Source organism: Leopardus geoffroyi, chromosome B4, assembly GCF_018350155.1.
Source record: "Leopardus geoffroyi isolate Oge1 chromosome B4, O.geoffroyi_Oge1_pat1.0, whole genome shotgun sequence".
Classification (NCBI taxonomy): Eukaryota; Metazoa; Chordata; class Mammalia; order Carnivora; family Felidae; genus Leopardus; species Leopardus geoffroyi.
The window spans coordinates 138,411,247-138,431,010 of record NC_059341.1 but is presented as its reverse complement, the minus strand read 5'-3'; the positions used below and the strand labels follow the sequence as shown (position 1 = coordinate 138,431,010).

At 53.6% G+C, this 19,764-nt stretch overlaps 2 protein-coding genes across 6 annotated transcripts in view; one reads left to right on the top strand and one right to left on the bottom strand.

Moving 5' to 3' along the window:
* Positions 1-358: 358 nt before the first annotated feature.
* RIBC2 (RIB43A domain with coiled-coils 2) lies at positions 359-19,760 on the bottom strand. 5 transcript variants are annotated; one of them, XM_045466538.1, is made up of 8 exons: positions 19,479-19,760; positions 18,155-18,236; positions 14,261-14,605; positions 9,955-10,073; positions 8,881-8,932; positions 6,733-6,960; positions 1,848-2,014; positions 359-545 (listed from the first exon to the last, which is right to left on the bottom strand). In XM_045466538.1, the coding sequence occupies exons 1-8, from the start codon at positions 19,590-19,592 to the stop codon at positions 504-506; spliced, it is 1,149 nt and encodes a 382-aa protein (XP_045322494.1). In that variant the 5' UTR covers positions 19,593-19,760; the 3' UTR covers positions 359-503. The 5 variants fall into 5 exon arrangements, with proteins under 5 accessions (XP_045322494.1, XP_045322496.1, XP_045322495.1 ...); XM_045466540.1 differs by lacking the exon at positions 1,848-2,014; XM_045466539.1 differs by lacking the exon at positions 8,881-8,932.
* Positions 10,457-19,764, top strand: part of SMC1B (structural maintenance of chromosomes 1B) — an 87,268-nt gene continuing 77,960 nt past the window's right edge. Inside the window, exon 1 of the mRNA XM_045466531.1 lies at positions 10,457-11,283. The gene's annotated coding sequence lies outside the window, so the exon portion shown is untranslated. The remainder of the gene's footprint in view (positions 11,284-19,764) is intronic.

The window sequence follows — 19,764 nt, the reverse complement described above, 5'->3', positions numbered from 1 at the left end:
GAGCAAGACACTTAACGTGTCTGTATCTCAGGCTCCTCGCCCAGAGCAGATGAGTAATAAAGATACCCACCCGCCACTAGCCGCCCCGAGGGTCAAATTGTTCCAAATGCCTTGCATATAGTGAGTGCTCCCGTTAGCTTTCACGGCAGCTGGACCCGGGGTGCCGGTGACACACAGGCCCCCTCGGATGCCACTCTCTCTAGGATGGTCCTGGCAGGGCCACGTCTACGCCGTCCCTGTACGGCCCCCACGGCTGCTCCGAGAACACACTTTCGGGGCAGAGCTGAACAGAAACCTCGTACACACCAGGGGAGGGGATTAACACGGTTTGCCCGCCGTGAAAAAGCAGGGTCGAAAGTCACTCTTGAAACACGGGGTGTATTTCTTTGTAATAAACGCGACTCTTCAAAAGGCTGCTGCGTTTTATGCATGAACAATTCAGAAGACAAGGACCGTGTCTTTTTTACTATCGACTTCCTGTATTAAATTGCGCGAAATAACCTTCAGTGGGTTGATTTGTACAGACTTCTTCCATATATTTTTTCCTGAAAATAAAAGAAGGAGAAAAAAAAAATCAGCAAATGCCTGGTTTCCTAAGGAATCTATCTTTTTTTAATATGTAGGAAGAAGGCCACAGACTTTTTACCCGTGTGTTAGCCCCGGGATACGGAATGCATTCCAGCCCGAGGAGCTCAAGGGTGAGGGAGGGATGTGTTTTATCATCGCCCTGCGGTTACACTGGGTACTGGCCCCGGCACCGTCTGCAGAGGTCTTAGAATTAAATCTCTGTGGACGTGGCCGTAAAGACATCTGTTCATTCCATTCTGTGGGATCATCTCTACTGCTCCTCTGGGGCCCCCGGCGGAAGTGACCAGCCAGCAATGGACCCGTCAGGAAACAGACACCTGATCAGAGAAAATACTGGTGGGTCTCTTCTGAGTTCAAGCCAAGAGCTTGATGGGTACACAAATAACTCAGTCCATAAGTAATGTGGGGTTTGGTGTGGGGTTGGGGGGATTTCAGAGAGGGTGGTGAGGGGCAGAGGGACAGGAAGAGAGTCTTAAGCAGGCTTCATGCCCAGCACAGAGCCCAACCCCGGGCTCGATCTCATGCCTATGGGATCATGACCTGAGCTGAAGTTAAGAGTCAGATGCTTAACCGACTGAGCCACCCAGGTGCCCCAATACTGTGTGTTTTGTTTTGTTTTGTTTTTTACCAAGTTCACCTACGGATCTGCATTAGACGTTTTCTGTCGCTGGCACTCTGAACTATGCGTGGGGTCTGTCAGTGTGAGGAAGAGACTCCAGCTTGCCCTTGGCAGCTGCAGCGGCTGGCATGGTCCCGCCCCCCCCCCCCCCCCCCCCGCTTCCCACCCCCTCCCAATGTCTATGCCAACAAACCTCTCAGAAAAGCCTTCTGACTCCCCCAGGCGCACTCAGAGCCCTCCCCTGGGGCTCCCAGGGCCCTCGGTGTACCCCACGACCCGCACCCACGTCTGAGCCGTGGGGGGCCCACATGCGCGCCTCCCACGGAGGGTCTCCCGGCCTGTGCCGGCACCAGTGGTTTCCAAGCACTTAATTGCCGGCTTGTAGCTTTCAGCCCCTCTCTCCCTTCTGCTTGAATTCTCTACCAGGAGGCTGTGCCCGAGCCCAAGTCACTGCTGCGAGGGGGCTTTGGTGGGATACACAGCCGGGGCCTGGGGCCCTTGCGTGGAAAAGCCTCGGGGAGGTGGGCCCGCGCTGCCTGCCTAACCCCACGACTCGGCGGGATCTCGGCTCTGGTGCCCCCCGCCGGTCCCACCTGCTCTGCCGTCACCCCTCCCCCTCCCCCTTGGCCCAGGCCCTCACTGCGAGCGTTGCTCCTTGGCCAGGCTGAGGTTGGCGCAGTCCAGTGCCCGGCGTAGGTCCCGCTGCTGGCGTTTCTGCTGCCGCTCTACGAGCAGAGTGGAGCGAGCCCTCTGCACCCTCTGCCGGTCCCAGTCCCTGTCTCGCTGCCACTCTTCTTCCCGAAGCCGCTGGAGGGGGGAGAGGCGACTCACCACCACCGCCCCCCTCCCCCAGGAAGAGATCCAGGGGATCGCCCGGGAGAATCGGCCTCTCATTTCACAGATGGGGAAACTGAGGCTCAGAGAGGGGGCAGGCAGGTGAGCAACATCATGCAGGGCATCAGAGGAGACCAGCGCCACCTGCCAACCCAGGGCTCCGCGGGCAGGGCCTGCGGGCCTCCTGCCCTCCTACCCGGACGCTGCCAGTGGGGCGCACTGCTGAACACGGGGATCACCTGGTGGCTTCTAGAACCTACTGAAGCGGCAGCCCCACCCAAGGCCAGCGGGCTCAAGGCCTTGGGGGTGAATTTCTGCATCTCAGCTAACTCCTCATTGGCTTCCAGCCCCCTCTATAAAAACCACTGAGCCCTAGAAGAGGAAACCCCATCAATGCGGAGGGAAGGGGTCACTCCCAGAAACGTGAGCCATTCTACGGGCCGTCCTGAGTCTGAATTATTGGTCAGCTCAGCCTTCTCCTGCAAAAGGAAGCAAAATCAGGTGGCACCGGGTCTGAAGATGAACACACCTCCTTCCCTTCCTTCCCTTCCGTGGGTTTTAGGGCGGGGCTTCCGCTCACCCCATGAGCAGAAGTAGAGTGTTCAGCGGTGCCCCCCCCCACCTGGACCTGCCAGCCACCGGGTGCAGACGGGCTGGCAGAGGGCCCGGCCCCCCACCCAGGACCGAGAGGAAGCTGGTGCCCGGTTCTGCCGCCTACAGGGCAAGTCATTTTGCCTGTCGGAGCCTCAGTTTCCTCACCTGTAAAGCGAGGCTACTCACAGCTGCCCTGAGTCATAACACAAGGTGCTTTTGTCAAGAAATACAGGATGCTGGGCGTCCGACTTCAGCTCAGGTCATGATCTCACGGTTCGTGGGTTCGAGCCCCGCGTCGGGCTCTGTGCTGACAGCTGGGAGCCTGGAGCCTGCTTGGGATTCTGTGTCTCCCTCTCTCTCTGCCCCTCCCCTGCTCACACTGTCTCAAAAATGAATAAATGTTTAAAAAAAATTTTTTTAAAGAATACAGGATGCTGGAGCGCCCTGGGGGGCTCAGTCGGTTAAATGTTTGACTCCTGATTTCAGCTCAGGTCATGATCTCAGGGTTTGTGGGTTCGAGCCTGGAGTTGGGCTCCGAGCTGACAGTACGGAGCCTGCTTGGGATTCTCTCTCTCCCCCTCTCTGCCCCTGCTCGCTCACTTTCTCTTTCTCTCTCTCTCAAGATAAATAAACTTGGGGAAAAAAAAAAAAAAAAGAATACTGAGTGCCATGGGGACCTGCTTGCCCTGAACTAAGAGACCGACAGCCTACCTATTCTTTGTCTGACCTCAATTTTCCAAACTGTCTCCATGCAGAGGGGGGAAGTGCTCCGGAGGGCATACAGGGGTGCGGAAGGGGGCAGGCGGATTTCTGAGCGGTGAGGCCTGGTCTAGGCTTTTTTCCCCTTCGCGCTTTTCGGTCTTAATTTTCTACGAAGATTGAAAATCAGATAAAAATGCTGCTCTCAGGACAGGTGGCCGTCCCTCCTTGCCAGACAGTTGGGCTGAATTGTAGGAGTGAAGGACAGAGCAGGGCCTGGCAAGGGCGACCCACATTCCCTGCCAACCTTGGGGCTCTTCCCACCTTGGGCTACTTCCCTGCCTGCCCCCCGCTGTCCCCTCTCACGCAGGGGCTGTTTTCCCTCCCACACTGTTGACCCTGTGCGCCTGGACGAGAGCCAGCAGGGGAGCTCTTCTACCCTCTCCCCCTTTCCTGAGCCAGGCCGCTGCCCCTCCCCCGGTACCTGCCTGCTCAGAAGCTCACACTGACCGTGGCACCTGCCAGCACCCCACCTGGGGTGGTCATCTGCTGACCCTGGGGCAGCCCCGCCCACCCTTGCAGGCCTGAGAACTTCCTTCTTCCTGGCTTCTCCGTGATCCCCCCTCCTCTCCAAAGACCTAGTGCCAGCCTATCAGCTGTCACCCCCTGGGCCCAGCCTACCAGTGATCCTCGAACTCCAGTGGGCATCGGAAGAACCCCTGGGGGGCTTTCCTGGCCCCAGACTGTGGGTCTGCCCCAGGATTTCTGGTTCAGAAGGTCTGGGGTGGGGCCTGAGAATCTGCATTTCTCCCAAGTTCCTAGGCAATGCCAATGTTGCCGGTCCAGAGACCCCCACTTTGAGAACATCTGCCCCCACCTTGTCATTACCAAGAATGTCAGCCTCCCTAGTGTCACCCTCAAGTGTCCCGTCCACCACCATTCTGATCTGTCTCTTCCACTTTGTCTCCAGCAGCCCGGTTTTTTGAGTCCTCACCCCACCCCGGGACCTGCCATCCACTGACCGCGCGCTTTCTACTGTCCTGGCTCTCCTGTGACTTCATTTCCCTCCTTGTTCAGCCCAGCGTCCATGGCTGACACCCCCTGGTGCAGATGCCCTCGGTGCCCTCGAAACTCTCACTTGGGTCAGACATGCCGGGCAGGTCTGTACAGCTAAGCGTGGCCAGGGAACGTCATCTGATTGCACTCACTGAGGACACTTCAAGTGCATGACCTCCAGCCCTGGCTCTGCCTGGCCATCCCTCCCCTTTCTCCTAGGCCATTCTTTTCCAGCTCTCCTAATGACCATTCTCAGTCCTCGAACCCCCAACCTGACCCCCTCACCCTCGGCTGCTGACCTCCCTTCCTGTTTCCCCAGAAAACAGGGGTTCCAGAAGTGAAGCCCACCCCCACGGCCAAGGACGATCAGCCTGAGTTCCCACCCACCCCAAGCTTCAACTAGTGCTCCCAGGGCCTTGTTCTCCTGCTGGGGACACGGGCTCCAGCAAGTCCCCTCTGACATCAATTTCCCCCTCTCTACTGCGTCGCCCTCGTGGCATAACAAGTATGCTGTTATTTCCATAATCAGAAAAAACAAGCGACTGTCCCCACCAGCTACCACCCCATTTCTCTGCACCTTTTTCAGCAAAACACTTTGAAAGCGGTGTCTGCATCGGTGGGTCTCCACTTCCTTCCTGCCTGTTACCTTTCTGTCCCCCCACGCCTCCTCCAAAGATGCTCCTGATAGAGTCCCCAGTGACTGCCCCCTGGATCCTGGGTTCAGCCAGCAGCCCAGCCACAGGGTTTGACCTGGGGGCTCCCCTTGCTGGGTCCCTCCTCCCTCTTTGGCTGCTCCTTCTCAGCCCCCTCGCTCTCTATAAATGAAGGTGGGGGTGGGGGGTGTCCCATGATTCAGTCCTTAGTCCCCTTCTCCCTGTCTTCACTCATTCCCTGCGTGACCTTAGCCAGGTTCGCTGCTTTAAATACTGTCTGTGTGGCCATGCCTCTATGCTTATGTCTCCAGACCTTGTTCTGAACTCCCGACTATGTATCCAACTGCCTACTGGCTTTAGGTTGTGGCAGAAAATGTTACTTGCCTCCCGGTAGCCATTTTTCTGTCTTCCTCAATAAAACCATTGCCGGCTACCTTGCCGCCTGAAATAAACACTACATTTCCCAGTTAGGGGCAACCTTGTGACTAAGTGTTATCCAGTGGAATTTAAGTGGAAGTGTCCTGTGAAACTTCCGAGAAATGTCCTTAGAGTGTTCTTCCTCATTCCTTTTCCTGCTAGATGGAATATGCATGTGAGGGCTGGAGCTCAAGCAGCCATGATGTACTAGGAGGTGGGAGCCAGTTGCCAAGGACGGCAGAATGTTAGTCAGTGACCCTGGAGTTGCCATGTGATGTCTATGTGCCAGAGATAAAGTTCTGTTTTATTTAAGATGCTGTTAGTTAGGGTTTTCTGCCATGCTCAGGCATGGAATCCTAACAGATATACATGTGTAACGCACACTGCACACATATCATTTCCAAAATTGCGCTTGTGACTTCCATTCCCCTATCAACCTGCTCCTCTCGCCCTCTTCCTATCTCTGTAAATGCCAACTCCATCCTTCTCATTGCCCAGGCCACAAGGCCTGGAGTAATCCTTAACTCCTCTGGGTCTCATATGCCCCACCCAACCCTTCAACCAATCCTGCTCACTCTACTTTCAAAATAGATCCAGAATCTGACCATTTCTCAGCACCCTGGCTGCCAGGGCCCTGGACCAGCCAACATCATCTCTCACCTTGACCGCTGCAACAGCCTCCGTAACAGGCCCTCTCCTCCCATCCCCCCCCCACCCCAATAGAGCCTTTTCTCAAAACAGCAGCAAGAGGGATCCTGCCACACGTGTCACTCCTCTCAAAACCCTCCAGTGCTCCTCATCTCCATCACAGAAAAGCTCTTCCCCATGGGCTGCCAGGACCTTGACCTTCCCCCTCGCACACCCCTTCCTCTCCCTCCCCCCTCATTCCTCCACAGCCCACCAGGCTCCCTGCTCTTCTCTACTCCTGCCTCAATGCCTTGTCCTTGCAGTTCATCCCCTGGTGGTCCTTCCTCCGATATTTGCGATATTTGCAATACTCTCGTGGTGCACTCCCTCCCCTCCTTCAGGCCTTTGTTCCAATGTCACTTCCCAGTCCCCTGGGGACCCTTCTCAAACTCAGCACCTTCCATCCCCTTGGCCCAGCCTTGCTTCCACCCCAGTACATATCTCCCTACGTCCCCAAACGCAAACCCCTTGAGAGCTGCTTCTAGGGATAAGTACAGCAGCGGTGAGAACAGACGGCTGCAGGAAGGCAGCGGGTGGCACAGGTCTGTGGCTGGGGGCTGGGGTGGGGGGTGGGCGGGCAGGTACCAGCTTCTCCTGGATTTGCTGCTTCTGAACCAGACGGATCTGCTCCAGCTGCTCCCGGGTCATGCCCTTCCAGCGGTCGGGGACCACGCGGTGGGGCCCGAAGGAGCTGGCTGCCTGCTGCGGGTTCTCGGAGAGCAGGTCCCCACGCAGCAGGTTGGAGATCTCGGCCAAGTCGTCCTCTTGTTCTTGTTTTTTCTCCCGAGTCTTCCTTGCCACTGACTCGGTGGCCTGCACAGGGGAGGACGGACAGTGAGGAAGATGCCCTGGGTGACCCCGTGGGGACTGAGGCAAGGCTGGCGCATCTCACTGGGGTCTCTTGAAGGAAGACAATGGTAAAGTGCGCCTGGGACAGGTGGGGGGGGGGGCGGGGAGTCGGCAGGCACGGTCATGGGGAGGCCCTTGGACCCTGGCTGCCTGGGTGATGGGGGGCGCGAGGGCTGGGCTGAGGGAGCCCCCCTCTGCACTGATTTGTCGAAGCGGGGAGCGGCCTCCCCAGGTTAGGCCGCCATCTCCCCCAGGGCAGGGCTGCGTGCCCCTCCCAGTGGCCCTGGTCCCCTTGGGTGGCCGCAGGCCACAGAGAACACCCGCCAGAGTGATTCACAACGGCGGCGACCCCTCAAAGGTGAAAATGCTCTCGATGCACGTGGGCCACGGGCCCCGGGGATAGACAGATTCCGGGTCAGATCCCTGCTCCGGGGAGGGTGAGGAGTGGAGGGACAGGGCCCTGGCCATGTGACCGGAGCAAGTCACGCCCCCTCTCTGGGCTGCAGCTGGTTCTCGGCTCGGTGTTACCCGTTCTCTCTAGCGGTAAACAGGACGCTGGGCAAGGTGCCCGCACGCCGCGCGCGCTCGCGAAAGGCCAGCTCGACGGCGTCACGGCAGCACAGGCTTTGCGGTGGGACGAGCCCGGACTCACGCACTGAGTTAATTAATTAAACAATTAATTCGTTGGTTGTTTATCGACTAATCATACCCCTCTGGCCGGGGAAGGTAGTTGGACGACAGTGCGCTAAACGGGCCAACACGCTGCGTGCATTAACTCGTTTAATCCCACGACGACCTCACGAGCACGTGTGACAGTCATTGCCGCTGGTCACAAACTATCTCCCGAGCTCCTCCTGCAAGGTGGCGCAGCCGTGCTTCCCCGCCTGCTTAGAGCGCTCGTGGCCACGTGGCTTCCTCGGGCCCGTGAAGTGTGAGCAGAGGTGACGGTCGTGGCAGGATGAGGTGGCGTTGGGGGGGGATGGGGGGAGGGACAGGACACGTTCTCCTGGGGGAGCAGCCCTCTTCTCCCAGGGGGACACCCTCCAGTGCGGGCCTCCTCTGCGGACCGGACCAGCCCGCCCGCAAGTGGTTCCGGAGGACGGTTTCCTGGGCCTCTGCCTGGATGCTCCGGCCTGTTTCCACTCAGGAGCAGAGCCGCAAAAGCCGACGGCGGCTTCCCCGGGCGCGGGGGACGTGGCCTGGAGGCGTGGCCTGGCAGCGCGCACGCGCGGAGCTGGGGGACCCGAGAGGGCGGGCGCGGTGCAGGCGCTCGCCGCGGAGGTTACCGAGCGAGAGCGTCGGCGAGTGCGGCGACACGGTTTCCGAGAAGGCCAAGGGCGGTCCCCCAGCGGGAGGGCTCGCTAAATGATCTGCTGAGCTAATGAGCGAGCGACTAAATGAATGGCCGGAAGAGCGGCCACAATGCACAGCACCCGGCGCCCGGCACCCAGCACCCGGCACCCAGTACGCAGCACACAGTACATGGCATATAGCACCCGGCACACAGTACACAGCATCCAGCACCAAGCACCCAGCACACGGCACCCAGTACGCAGCACCCAGCTCACAGCACACAGTACACAGAATCTAGCACCCAGCTCACAGCTCACAGCACGCAGTACACAGAATCCAGCAACCAGTATACAGCACCCAGCACCCAGCACACGGTACACGGCACACAGCTCACAGCACATAGTATACAGCACACAGCACCAAGCACCCAGCACCCAATACACAACACCCAGCTCACAGCACACAGTACACAGAACCCAGCACCCAGCACCCAGCACCCAGCTCACAGCATCCAGCACCCAGCACCCAGCTCACAGCACCCAGCTCACGGCACAGAGTACCCAGCACACAGTACACAAAAGCCCTATCTACCATGAATTCTCTGCGGGCTCTGGAGCAGGTGACCTCTCCTCTTGGGCATCGTCTGCACACAAGGCAAGGACCAGACGATGTCTAAGATGGCCTTCGGTCTGCCGGCTGGTGCCTCGGTCTGCCCTTGGTCTCCCCCCATCCCCGGCAGTTTGTCCTCCTCGGTCCCCACCCCACCGCCCCACCCCCCAACCCCTGCCCCGCTGAAAACCAACATTCTCTCTGGTCTCTGGTCTCTGGTCCCGCCTCTCCCGGAGGTTTTGATTACATAAATGTCCCACCAGCAGGACATTTTTGAGCTTGTGTCTCCAATATATTTATCTCACAGCGTGATACCATTAGACCACACATGAACAGTGCTTCATAGTACACATGCACACATGGGAGTTAAACACGGCGAGGCTGCAAAAACACTGCAGCAGAGTTCTCCTATCCCTTCCTGCTCCCCAGCTCATCGTCCCGCCTGCCCTACTCCACAGACCACAGTTCTGGGCAACTAGTTCACAGGATAAATGAATCCACGGTGGCCCCCATCCCACCCAGGAGGTAGAACTGCATTTGTAAAGAAGTCTGGAGCCGGGGTCTGATTAACTGGAGGAAGAGAGAGCTTGAAGCAAGGCCAGTGAGGGACCGGGCAGAGCAAAAGGCCGGAGGTGGAGAGTTTGGGAGGAGGTCCCGCAGAGTTTAGAGAGGAGGGAGGTGTCAGGAGCCCCGATCATCAACATGATGATTGTTGCCCTTAGTGAGTGCCAGGACCTGGTCTTGATGAGGATGAGCTCAGAGAGGTGACAAAGAAGTGAGACCAAGACAAGATGCCAGAGCAGTGCTGGATGGCCGTTTAGGTAGATGTCACTGTCCTCGGTGTTAGAGAAGAATCTGAGGTTTGCAGAGTTTAGACAAGCCCACCGCACCCCCCCCCCCCATCCCCAGGCTCCCAAGCTCAGGAGCAGGGGCGGGGGCGCACTCAATCTGTACCAGGGCAGCCCCCGGGAGGGCCATGTGGATTGTGTGGTGTGAGTCGGTGAAGGGCTGAGCTTGGGACTTGGGACGGGGAGACTGGGGCGTCCCGGGAGCTACCTGGTTCCTGTTGAATTCTTTCACAGCTGCACAAACCGCCTTTCTGGTGGCACTTTCCAGACTCTGTAAATGCTTGGCCGTTTCATCAAACTGCAGCCTTGTCTTGAAGTAGAGGTCCTCTGAAAGGAAGCGAAACGCAGTCACACCTCACTTGCCCACCCAGAGCTCCTTCCCAGGTGCGCAGAGCACCCTGTCGAGTGTCCAGCCACACGTCTCTTCTTATCCTGCCCTCACCCAGAGAGAGGGGATGCTCAAGGCTGCTGGGACACTTAGATGAGGTGATTCAGGTAGAGCTCTTGGATGCAGGCCCCAAGGGTCAGCATCACTACCGGGGATCAGTAAGGTCTGCTGGCGATTGGTGATGTCTGCTGGGGATGGGTAAATTCTGCTGGGGATTGGTGATGTCTGCTGTGGTCCTGGGCTGGGGCCCTGAACCATCGTCCTTACAATGGACAAGGGAGCTCTGCTGTGGGGACCAGATGGGGCTCTGCAGAGGAGGGGTGTCAGAGTGGGGAGATATTCATGCAGTGACACTAGGACTTTTCCAGGCCAATGAGCAGCAGCAGCAGCATCAGAAGAGGTTAACGTGCAAACAACAAAAGGTAAAGATCTGGACTCAGATAAGAGCAGGCTCCTATCCCAGCCCAGACACTCCCTAGCTCTGCAAACCTGAGCTATTACCCAACCTTTCCGAGCCTCCAGCCCTCATCTGGGAAGCAGGACAACTCCTACATTGCAGGGTTGTTACTTTAAACAAACAAACAAAAAAAAAAAGCCACCAATCCAAAGGTCCTTCACATGGTGTTTGTGCCCCATGGCATCCTCCTGATGTCCAAACACAAGAGCAAACTCCAGCCGTGAGGCAGGGGCCTCCGTTCCACTTGAGCTTCATCTGTCTTCCCCTCCTTCGTTCATCCTTTCAGTTGACACAGCGCCACGAGGAGGTACACACAGGACTGTGCCCTTTGCAGGGCACAAAGTGTGTAGTGACGGACAAGACAGAAAGGGTTCTTCCTGCCTTTGGCGAACTTACTGTCTGGGCGATGAGCCAGGTCATAAACAGATGAACCCCGAAAGAGATCTATGAATGCACACTGCCGAAGTGCTGTAGGGGGAAAGGGTCCTGGGAGGGGACACGCTGGGAATACCTGGCTCAGGCAGACGGGGATGGGGAGGAAGAGAGGAAGAGTGCTTCTCTGGGAGGAAGTGACCTTGGAGCTGAGGTCTGGAAGGACAAGAAGCTGGGTGGAGAGCAGGTGCAACGGGTCTGACGTGAACAAGGATCTGTCGGCACCCAGAAGTGAAAGGAAGCCAAGTGGCTGGAACACAGTGAGTGGGGTAGGGGGCATAAGGTGACACAGGGGCTGAGCAGTGGCCCAGCACGCAGGGCCCTGTAGGCTACAGAGGATTTTGCATTTTGTTCCAGATGTAAGAGGGAAGCCATTGGAGGGTTTTAAGCTGGGATGGAGGGAGTAGGGGTGACATTGTTTAAAAATCAGCACTCTGGGGGCGCCTGGGTGGCGCAGTCGGTTGAGTGTCCGACTTCAGCCAGGTCATGATCTCGTGGTCCGTGAGTTCGAGTCCCGCGTCGGGCTCTGGGCTGATGGCTCAGAGCCTGGAGCCTGTTTCCGATTCTGTGTCTCCCTCTCTCTCTGCCCCTCCCCCGTTCATGCTCTGTCTCTCTCTGTCCCAAAAATAAAAATAAACGTGGAAAAAAAAATTAAAAAAAAAAAAATCAGCACTCTGACTGCCATGTCGAGAAGAGACCAGAAAGGACAAGAAAGAACATGAAGGACTATTAGAAAGCCCTTGGTGTGGTCCCTCCAGGTGATTTAAAAAAAAAAAAAAAAAAAAAAAAAGGTGGTGACTCGTATCACTGTGGTGACAGCAGGGATGGGAGAAGCGGGCCATTCAAGATACATGCAGGATGTGGAAGGACGGGAATTGAGGATGGCCTGAGAACAAGGGTGGCTCAAGGAGGACTCCTGGGTTTGTGACTTGACTAGGGAAGGAGGTGTCATTGACGGAGGGGAGGATGGCGGGGGAGGAGCAGAGCCAGAGGGAAGTTCAGGGTTACTCTCCAGGATGTTCTGAAGTGCCTGGGGAGATGTCCAGGGGGCAGTTCAAGGACCGAGTCCAGGGAGATATCCAGAAGGCAGTTCAAGGACCAAGTCCAGGGAGATGTCCAGGGGGCAGTTCAAGGACTAAGTCCAAGGCTGAGACAAAGTCTTTTAGCCAGAGATGGACATGTGGAGAGCCTGGGAGGTGGCTGAGATCTTGAAAGCCCTACGGATGCATTGTTCAACAGATATCTATGTGCCGAGAACGACAGACAGAGCAGTGAATAAGACAGAGCAAATCTCCTGCCTTCAACGAGCCTGGGATAGGATGCTGGGGAGAGGGATGACAAATAAATAATCACACAGTATGTCAGTGATGGGGCTTTGCAGAAAAATACAGCAAGGAAAGGGATACAGAGTGTGGGCATGGGGGAGGGCACGGGGTTGCAATTTAAAATAGTGGTCAGGGGAGAGACCTCTCTGGTAAGATGGCATTTCATCAAAGACCCAAAGAAGGATAAGGGGCAAGCCAGGCAGATATATGGGGAAATGTTTCCAGGCAGAGGAAACAGTAGGTGCAAAGGCCCTGAGGCAGAAGTGAGCCTGACACACTTAACATTCTGAGGAAGCCAGTGTGGCAAGGATGAAATGAATGAAAGGCAGCGTGGTAGGGGATCATTCCAGACTACGAAAACCTTCCTGGTCCTTGAGATGAATCTGGCGCTTATTCTGAGTAAAATGAGAAGCTATTGGAAGGGTGTGCGCAAAAGATCTAGCTTAATTTTTAGCAGGATCATCCTGGTCACTGGGTCGAGAAGCAACTATAGAGGGCCAAGGGCAGAAGCACGGAGACCACCTGCAGGCGATTGCAATAATCGCACTGAGAGATGCTGACAGCTTAGCCCAGAGGGGTAAGAGTGGAGGTGGAGAGAGGCGGTTGTGATTTGGGGTGATTTGCTGCTGGACTGGACATGGCATTTGAGACAAAGGAAGGAGTCAAGACGCCTCGGGGTTGGGGCTTGCGCAACTGGAACAATGGAGTTCCCATTGACAGGGGTGGCAGTTCACGGCGGGCAGGCCAGGGTGTCTTGTGTTGACTCTGATAAGTTCGTTAGACACCCAAGAGCAGATAAACGCCCAGAGGTGACAGGACGTGTGGGCTGAGAATCAGGGAAGAATCCAGGCTGGAAGGGTACGTTTGGGGGAAAGATGGCCTATCGCTGGTATCTAAACCCACGAGACTAGTTGAGAGCGCCAAGAGACCGAGTGTGGTTGAGGCAGGCAGGGCGCAGAGGGCACTGGGAAGCAACACCACCAGGAGTTTGGTTCGGAAGGGGAGGAGAAACCAACCAGGGGGCCGGGGGCGGGGAGCCGGGATGAGAGCGGGTCCCGGAAGCTGGCGGAGGAAGTATTTCCAGGAGGAAGCGATGACCAGCTAAGGCACAGGCCCCGGATGAAGGAGCCGCCTGAAAACGGAGCTCGGACGCAGCAGCTTGGCGGTCACCTTGGGGCACCCGGGTGGCTCCGTCGGTTAGGCGTCCTACTTCGGCTCAGGTCATGATCTTGCCGTTCATGAGCTCGAGCCCCGCGTCGGGCTTGGCTGCTGCCAGTTGGGAGCCTGGAGCCCGTTTCAGGTTCCGTGTCTCCCTCTCTCTCCGTTCCTCCCCCACTCGCACTCTTTCTCTCAAAACTAAATAAAAATTACCAAAAAAAAATTTTTTTTTAAAACAAAAAAAAGAAAACACCGGTCACCTTAGTGCAGGCAGAGTTTACTGGACTTGTTGCAACTGCCTCAGGGATGGAGGTTGTTCCAGGTCTTGGAGGCTTTGCCAGAGGGGTTCCCTGGGCCTGGAGGGTCCTGGTGAGGACACGTGACCCCTGAGCCCTAGGCCTCACCCCGCCGCCCCCCCCCGCCCCCCCCCCCCTCCGTTCCCTGCGAGAACTTCTAACACAGCCCCCAGAAGACCCAACTGGACCTGTGTATTTCCCACTGTCTTCCCAGCAGACTGGGCACCTCCTTTGGGCAGGGTGGATTTTGCACCTGCACCTGGCTGGAGCCCGGCGGGAGCACAGAGTTGCAAGCTCAGAAATGAAGACGTTTACATCCTGGAACACAGGCTCTTTCCCCGGCGGCCAACACAGCACAGTGGTAGGACATGAAACGCCAAACAAAGCAGGGGGAAACCCACGGGTTTGATTGGTCGGAGAGAGTATCGAGACCGGTTTGTCCCTTTTGGCTTCATTACCTGCACATCTTTGGTGGGCACGGGCACTCTCCCGTTCCCTCTGCTGTTGTAAGGACCATTCTCGGTTTTGTTCCTCCTGGAATTTCTTCCTCTCGTGGAAGTTTAAATCCTCTCCCATGAATTTCTGCATTCCCGATAATGTATTCCGAATATCGTTATCCGACTGCCTGGCTGGGAGATCTTTCCTAAGGGCCAGGGGGTCAGATAGGTCAAATTCACGGCGAGTTTCTGGCTTCTGGAAGGTCTGCTGGAAATCATTGATGGCTTTACAGAGGCTTTTCCTATCTCTCCTTTCTCGGCCTTCTAATATGCATGTGATTTTGTCATTTTGCCTCATTTCAGCAGCTAGAAGAGACACAGCACACCCATAAGATTAAGGTTCAGAGAAAAAATAAATTTGAATCCACCTTAAAAAATAATTTCTAGTGATTCTAAAAGTAATATAAGCCTTCAAAAGAGTAACACAACCATTAAAGAATTAATATTTAAAAAATTTTTTTAATGTTTATTTATTTTTTATGTTTTTTTTTTTTTTAACCTTTATTTATTTTTGAGACAGAGAGAGACAGAGCATGAAGGGGGGAGGGTCAGAGAGAGGGAGACACAGAATCTGAAACAGGCTCCAGGCTCTGAGCTGTCAGCACAGAGCCCGACGCGGGGCTCGAACTCACAGACCGTGAGATCATGACCTGAGCCGAAGTCGGCCGCTTAACTGACTGAGCCACCCAGGCGCCCCTAATGTTTATTTTTGAAAGAGAGAGAGAGAGCAAGCGAGTGAGCAAGCGGGGGAGGGGCAGAGAGAGAGGGAGACACAGAATCCGAAGAAGGCTCCAGGCTCTGAGCTGTCAGCACAGAGCTCAACGTGGGGCTCGAACTCACAAACCACAAGATCATGATCTGAGCTGAAGTTGGACACTTAACTGACTGAGCCACCCAGGCGCCCCAAAATTAGTATTCTGAATATACAAAGAGTACCTACAAATCAGTTTAAAAAAACCAAACAACCAAAGAAAATAATGGGCCAAGAATAGGAACAGGAAAATCACTATAAAGAAACCTGAATGGGGGTGCCTGGGTCAGTGGGGCGACCAACTTCGGCTCAGGTCATGATCTCCCCGCTCGTGGGTTCAAGCCGTACGTCAGGCTCTGTGCTGCAGCTCACAGCCTGGAGCCTGCTTTGGATTCTGTGTCTCCCTCTCTCTCTGCCCCTCTCCCCCCATTGGTGATCTCTCTCTCTCTCTCTCTCAAAAATAAATAAACATTAAAAAGAAATTAAAAAAGAAAGAAACCCAAATGATCAAGAAGTTGTGAAAAGCTGGTTGACCTTACAAGATGGGAAACATCTAATAAGTTGGCAAAATATTTACAATGCTAATAATAGAATATATTAGAATAGAATATATACAATGCTAATAATAGAATATAATAGAACATTAGTAAGGACAGTAAGGAAACAAAATTTCTCATTCACTGCTTGTGGGGATGTAACTTGGTGCACTTATAACTTTGGAAAGCAACCTGCCAATATCCCATAAACCTGAAAACATGCAAACCCAATACGTATTAGTTCCTCTTCTATGGTATCTCTCACCTGCATACACTAGGGACATAATGCCTGGATAGGCATGCAGCAGGGTTTGGAAAAAAATCTGCCCATAGGGGAATGAATAAAAAAATTGCAGTTAATTCATGTAAATATCACAAAATAATTAAAGTGAGCACTCTGCATGTAGATCAACGATTACTTTTAAAAATACGTTGCGGGGGGCGCCTGGGTGGCGCAGTCGGTTAAGCGTCCGACTTCAGCCAGGTCACGATCTCGCGGTCCCTGAGTTCGAGCCCCGCGTCGGGCTCTGGGCTGATGGCTCGGAGCCTGGAGCCTGTTTCCGATTCTGTGTCTCCCTCTCTCTCTGCCCCTCCCCCGTTCATGCTCTGTCTCTCTCTGTCCCAAAAATAAATAAACGTTGAAAAAAAATAAAAAAAATAAAAATACGTTGCGGACACAAAGGTGCAAAAGGATCCATTCCATGTGTTTATGCAAAATGTCACGTAAGGTTTGCGTAAAATTTTAAAACACACGCACACAATTTTATATCCTCGTGAATATGTCCATAAATAGTACAGCATTACAAGAAACATGCATGGAAACGTCGCACCCCTGTGAGGAGGGAGGAAGAGGGAAGGGGAGGTGGGGGAGAGCTCTATCTATCCATCTATAACTATACACACACATTTACATAGGTAGGGTTTATATATATTTACATATAAACACACATTTTTATATATACATTCTAGTACTTATACATATAGCTATATATACACACATACATATATACGACTTAATTCTCAAAAAGCATTCTTAAAATAAGAGATCTAAAGCCTATTGGCAAAACGTTAACATTTAATCTGGTAGTGGGCACATATGTGTCTGTCCTATCATTGTTGTAAGTTTTATTTATCTTGTAAGAATTATTTTGTTCAAGTTTATTTATTTATTTATTTATTTAGAGTGTGCGAGCGGGAAAAGGGCGGGGTGGGGGGAGAAAGAGAGAGAGAGAGAGAGAGAGAGAGAGAATCTCAAGCAGGCCCCACGCCCAGTGAGGAGCCCAATGTGGGGCTCAATCCCACAAACTGTGAGATCATGACCTGAGCCAAAGTCAAGAGTCCCATGCTTAACCGACTGAGCCACCTAGGTGCCCCAGGTTTGAATTATTTTTAAACATGACAAAGGTAAACTGCTTAGGAACTAGAGAACGGTACAAAGAAAAAAAATAAATTTCCCTTGTATTCCATCATTCCAACATCACCACTGCTGACATTTTGGTCTATTTCCTTTCTGTCTTTTTCTAAGCTTATTTCTTTTTACATATTTTAGCATTTCATGGATAGCCCATGGTACATACAATTTTGCATCCTGCTTCTTTCTATTTAAAAAATCCTTTTAGTGCTTTAAGAAGAAATAAGCTGGACTTGTTGCATCTGATGTGGGAAAGTGAATTCTATTTGGAATTTTTTAAAAAATGTTTATTATTTTGTAAGAGAGAGAGCTCGCGCGCAGGTGGGGCAGGGGCAGAGAGGGAGAGATAATTTTAAGCAGGCCCCACACTCAGCAAGGAGCCCCACTCAGGGCTCTATCCCATGAACCATGAGATCATGACCTGAGTTAAAATCAAGAATCAGACACTTAACCTACTGAGCCACCCAGGCGCTCCTGTTTGGAATCATCTCAGAGCTCTGACAGTATCTTATCTTGCTCTGAGTCACCACAGCCAGTGTGAACCAAGAGTGTCCCTATGTCCTCTAGTGCAAGTAGCTGTCCCCAGGAGAAGGTCTGAAACTTTTTGGCAGAGAATGGTGTGTGTGTTTAAGGGTTTTCATGTCTGGTTTTTAAAGAAAACTGAGAACAGGGACGCCTGGGCGCATCAGTCAGTTAAGTGTCCGAACTTCGGCTCAGGTCATGATCTCACAGTTTGTGAGTTCCAGCCCCACATCGGGCTCTGTGCTGACAGCTCAGAGAGTGGAGCCTGCTTGGGATTCTGCGTGTGTGTGTCTCTCTCTCTGTGTCCCCCCGGATCGCGCACACTCTCTCTTTCTCTCAAAAATAAACATAAAATTTTATGTTCTCGGGGTTACGTTCTCGGGTTTATGTTCCCGAGAACAATGTACATTTACCCTCACAATACATTTCCTACACCCCCCATAGAATTCAATAGCTGTTTTCCTTTCAAGAGAGAAAGAATCAGCACATTAAGTTAACTGAGCACAAACAATGGTGAAATTTTAAAAGGATGAAGAGTGTGAAAATGACAAGCTTTTACACTTTTGAAGCAATGAGGACCGGAGTCTAGAGTTATACAGCTCCAGACTGCTAGCTAGGCTTCGAGAGATGCTCACCAAAAGTTTCATGTCTAGCTTTTTCGGTTGCTTCTCTTATCTTCTGGTCATGAACCTGAGCATCCCAGGCGTCTGTGTCTCCCTGGAAATGGAAAACAAAGGGAGAGGAGTTACAGCCAGATAATTTTAGTCGGTTGGTAACAATCCTACTGATCTTTTTTTAAGCCTTGTTCCACTGTTAACTAGTTGTCTTAGGTACACAGTTCTTTTCATACCTTTTCAGCCTGTCCCCAGAGCTTCCTTCTCCCTTTCTCTTAGTTGATAGATATCTGCAGAACAGGGCAACTCCTCCTCTAGGAAGCACTGATGTCCTCTCCCAGTCTCAGTCTGTGCACCCCTGACACTCCATGCTCCCCTCCCTCACAGCCCTGATTCCACTGCTGTGAGCAGTGGACCATTTTTGTTTTTTGTAATACAGTTATTTTTTTTTTAGAGTATGTTATTTATTTATTTACGTAAATTCAAGTTAGTTAACATACAGTGCAGTATTGGTTTCAGGAATAGAACCCAGTAATTTATTACTTACATACAACACCCAGTGCGGATCCCAAGTGCACTCACTCCTTAATGCTCATCACCCATGTAGCCCAGCTCCGCCCCCCCCCCCACCTCCGGTTTGTTTTCTGTATTTATAATTTTTTAGTGTTTATTTTTGAGAGAGAGACAGACAGAGCGTGAGTAGGGGAGGGGCAGAGAGCGAGGGAGACACAGAATCTGAAGCAGGCTCCAGGCTCTGAGCTGTCAGCACAGAGCCCAATGCGGGGCTCGAACCCACAAACTGTGAGATCATGACCTGAGCCGAAGTGCGAGGCTCAACCGACGAGCCACCTAGGCGGCTCTGTCTTCTGTATTTAAGAGTCTCTTACGGTTTGCTAATGTGACCGTTTTAATGCCAGAGTCCATAGGGCAATGAACTCTGCAACGTCAGGCAGGGATTGCCATATTCCTCATTTCCTGGGCCCAGCTGAGGCGTGCCACAAAATAGTAACTCGCTGGCATGTGTCAAATGAACAGACTGGAAGGAACCCCTGGTGGTGCAGAAAATCCGGCTCAGAGAAACGAGACCCGCCTTCCGGTCTCTGACTAGCCACTCACTGCAGGCAAGCTCCGTCCCTGCTGCAGGACTCAGTTTGCCTGTCCTGCAAGTGAGAGGGTAGGTGTCTGCGAAGGTCTTCCCCCTCTTCGGCAGTTAACACGACGAGCTGGTGCCCTTTGCGGCCGTGCTTGGATCAGCAGTTTCGCTGCAAGGGCTCATCCCTGGTCGCCGCCGCCCGCCCCTCGCTGCCCCCCGCCCCCCACATTCCCACCGGGTAGAGGGCCTCACCCCGATGATCCTGTTCCTGGCGTTGAAGATCCGTTTCTGCCGGCACAGCTCCCCGTGCCTCCTCTTGGCCAGGCTTAAGTACCGCTCCAGGTCTCTGGGCTGCACTATCTCCATGGCTGGAAATCGCGAAGAAACTCTGAGGGGGTTTTAAGACAAACGAGATGAAAAAGGAAAGACAACCAAAATAAAACAAGCTGCAGCCTAAGCCAGGCTGGCTCCCTAGGAGGCCGGGCGGGTGCGAATCGAGCCGGCTCCGCAAGCTTTCAGTCCTTCTGCGACCTCTCCA

Coding starts and splice junctions, on each gene's coding strand:
- RIBC2 (XM_045466538.1), bottom strand. CDS start 19,592: ATGGAGATAGTGCAGCCCAGAGACCTGGAGCGGTACTTAAGCCTGGCC. Junction 14,606..18,154: donor AGCTAGACATGAAACTTTTG/GTGAGCATCTCT, acceptor TGTCTCTTCTAG/CTGCTGAAATGAGGCAAAAT. Junction 10,074..14,260: donor TGCCCACCAAAGATGTGCAG/GTAATGAAGCCA, acceptor GCTTCCTTTCAG/AGGACCTCTACTTCAAGACA.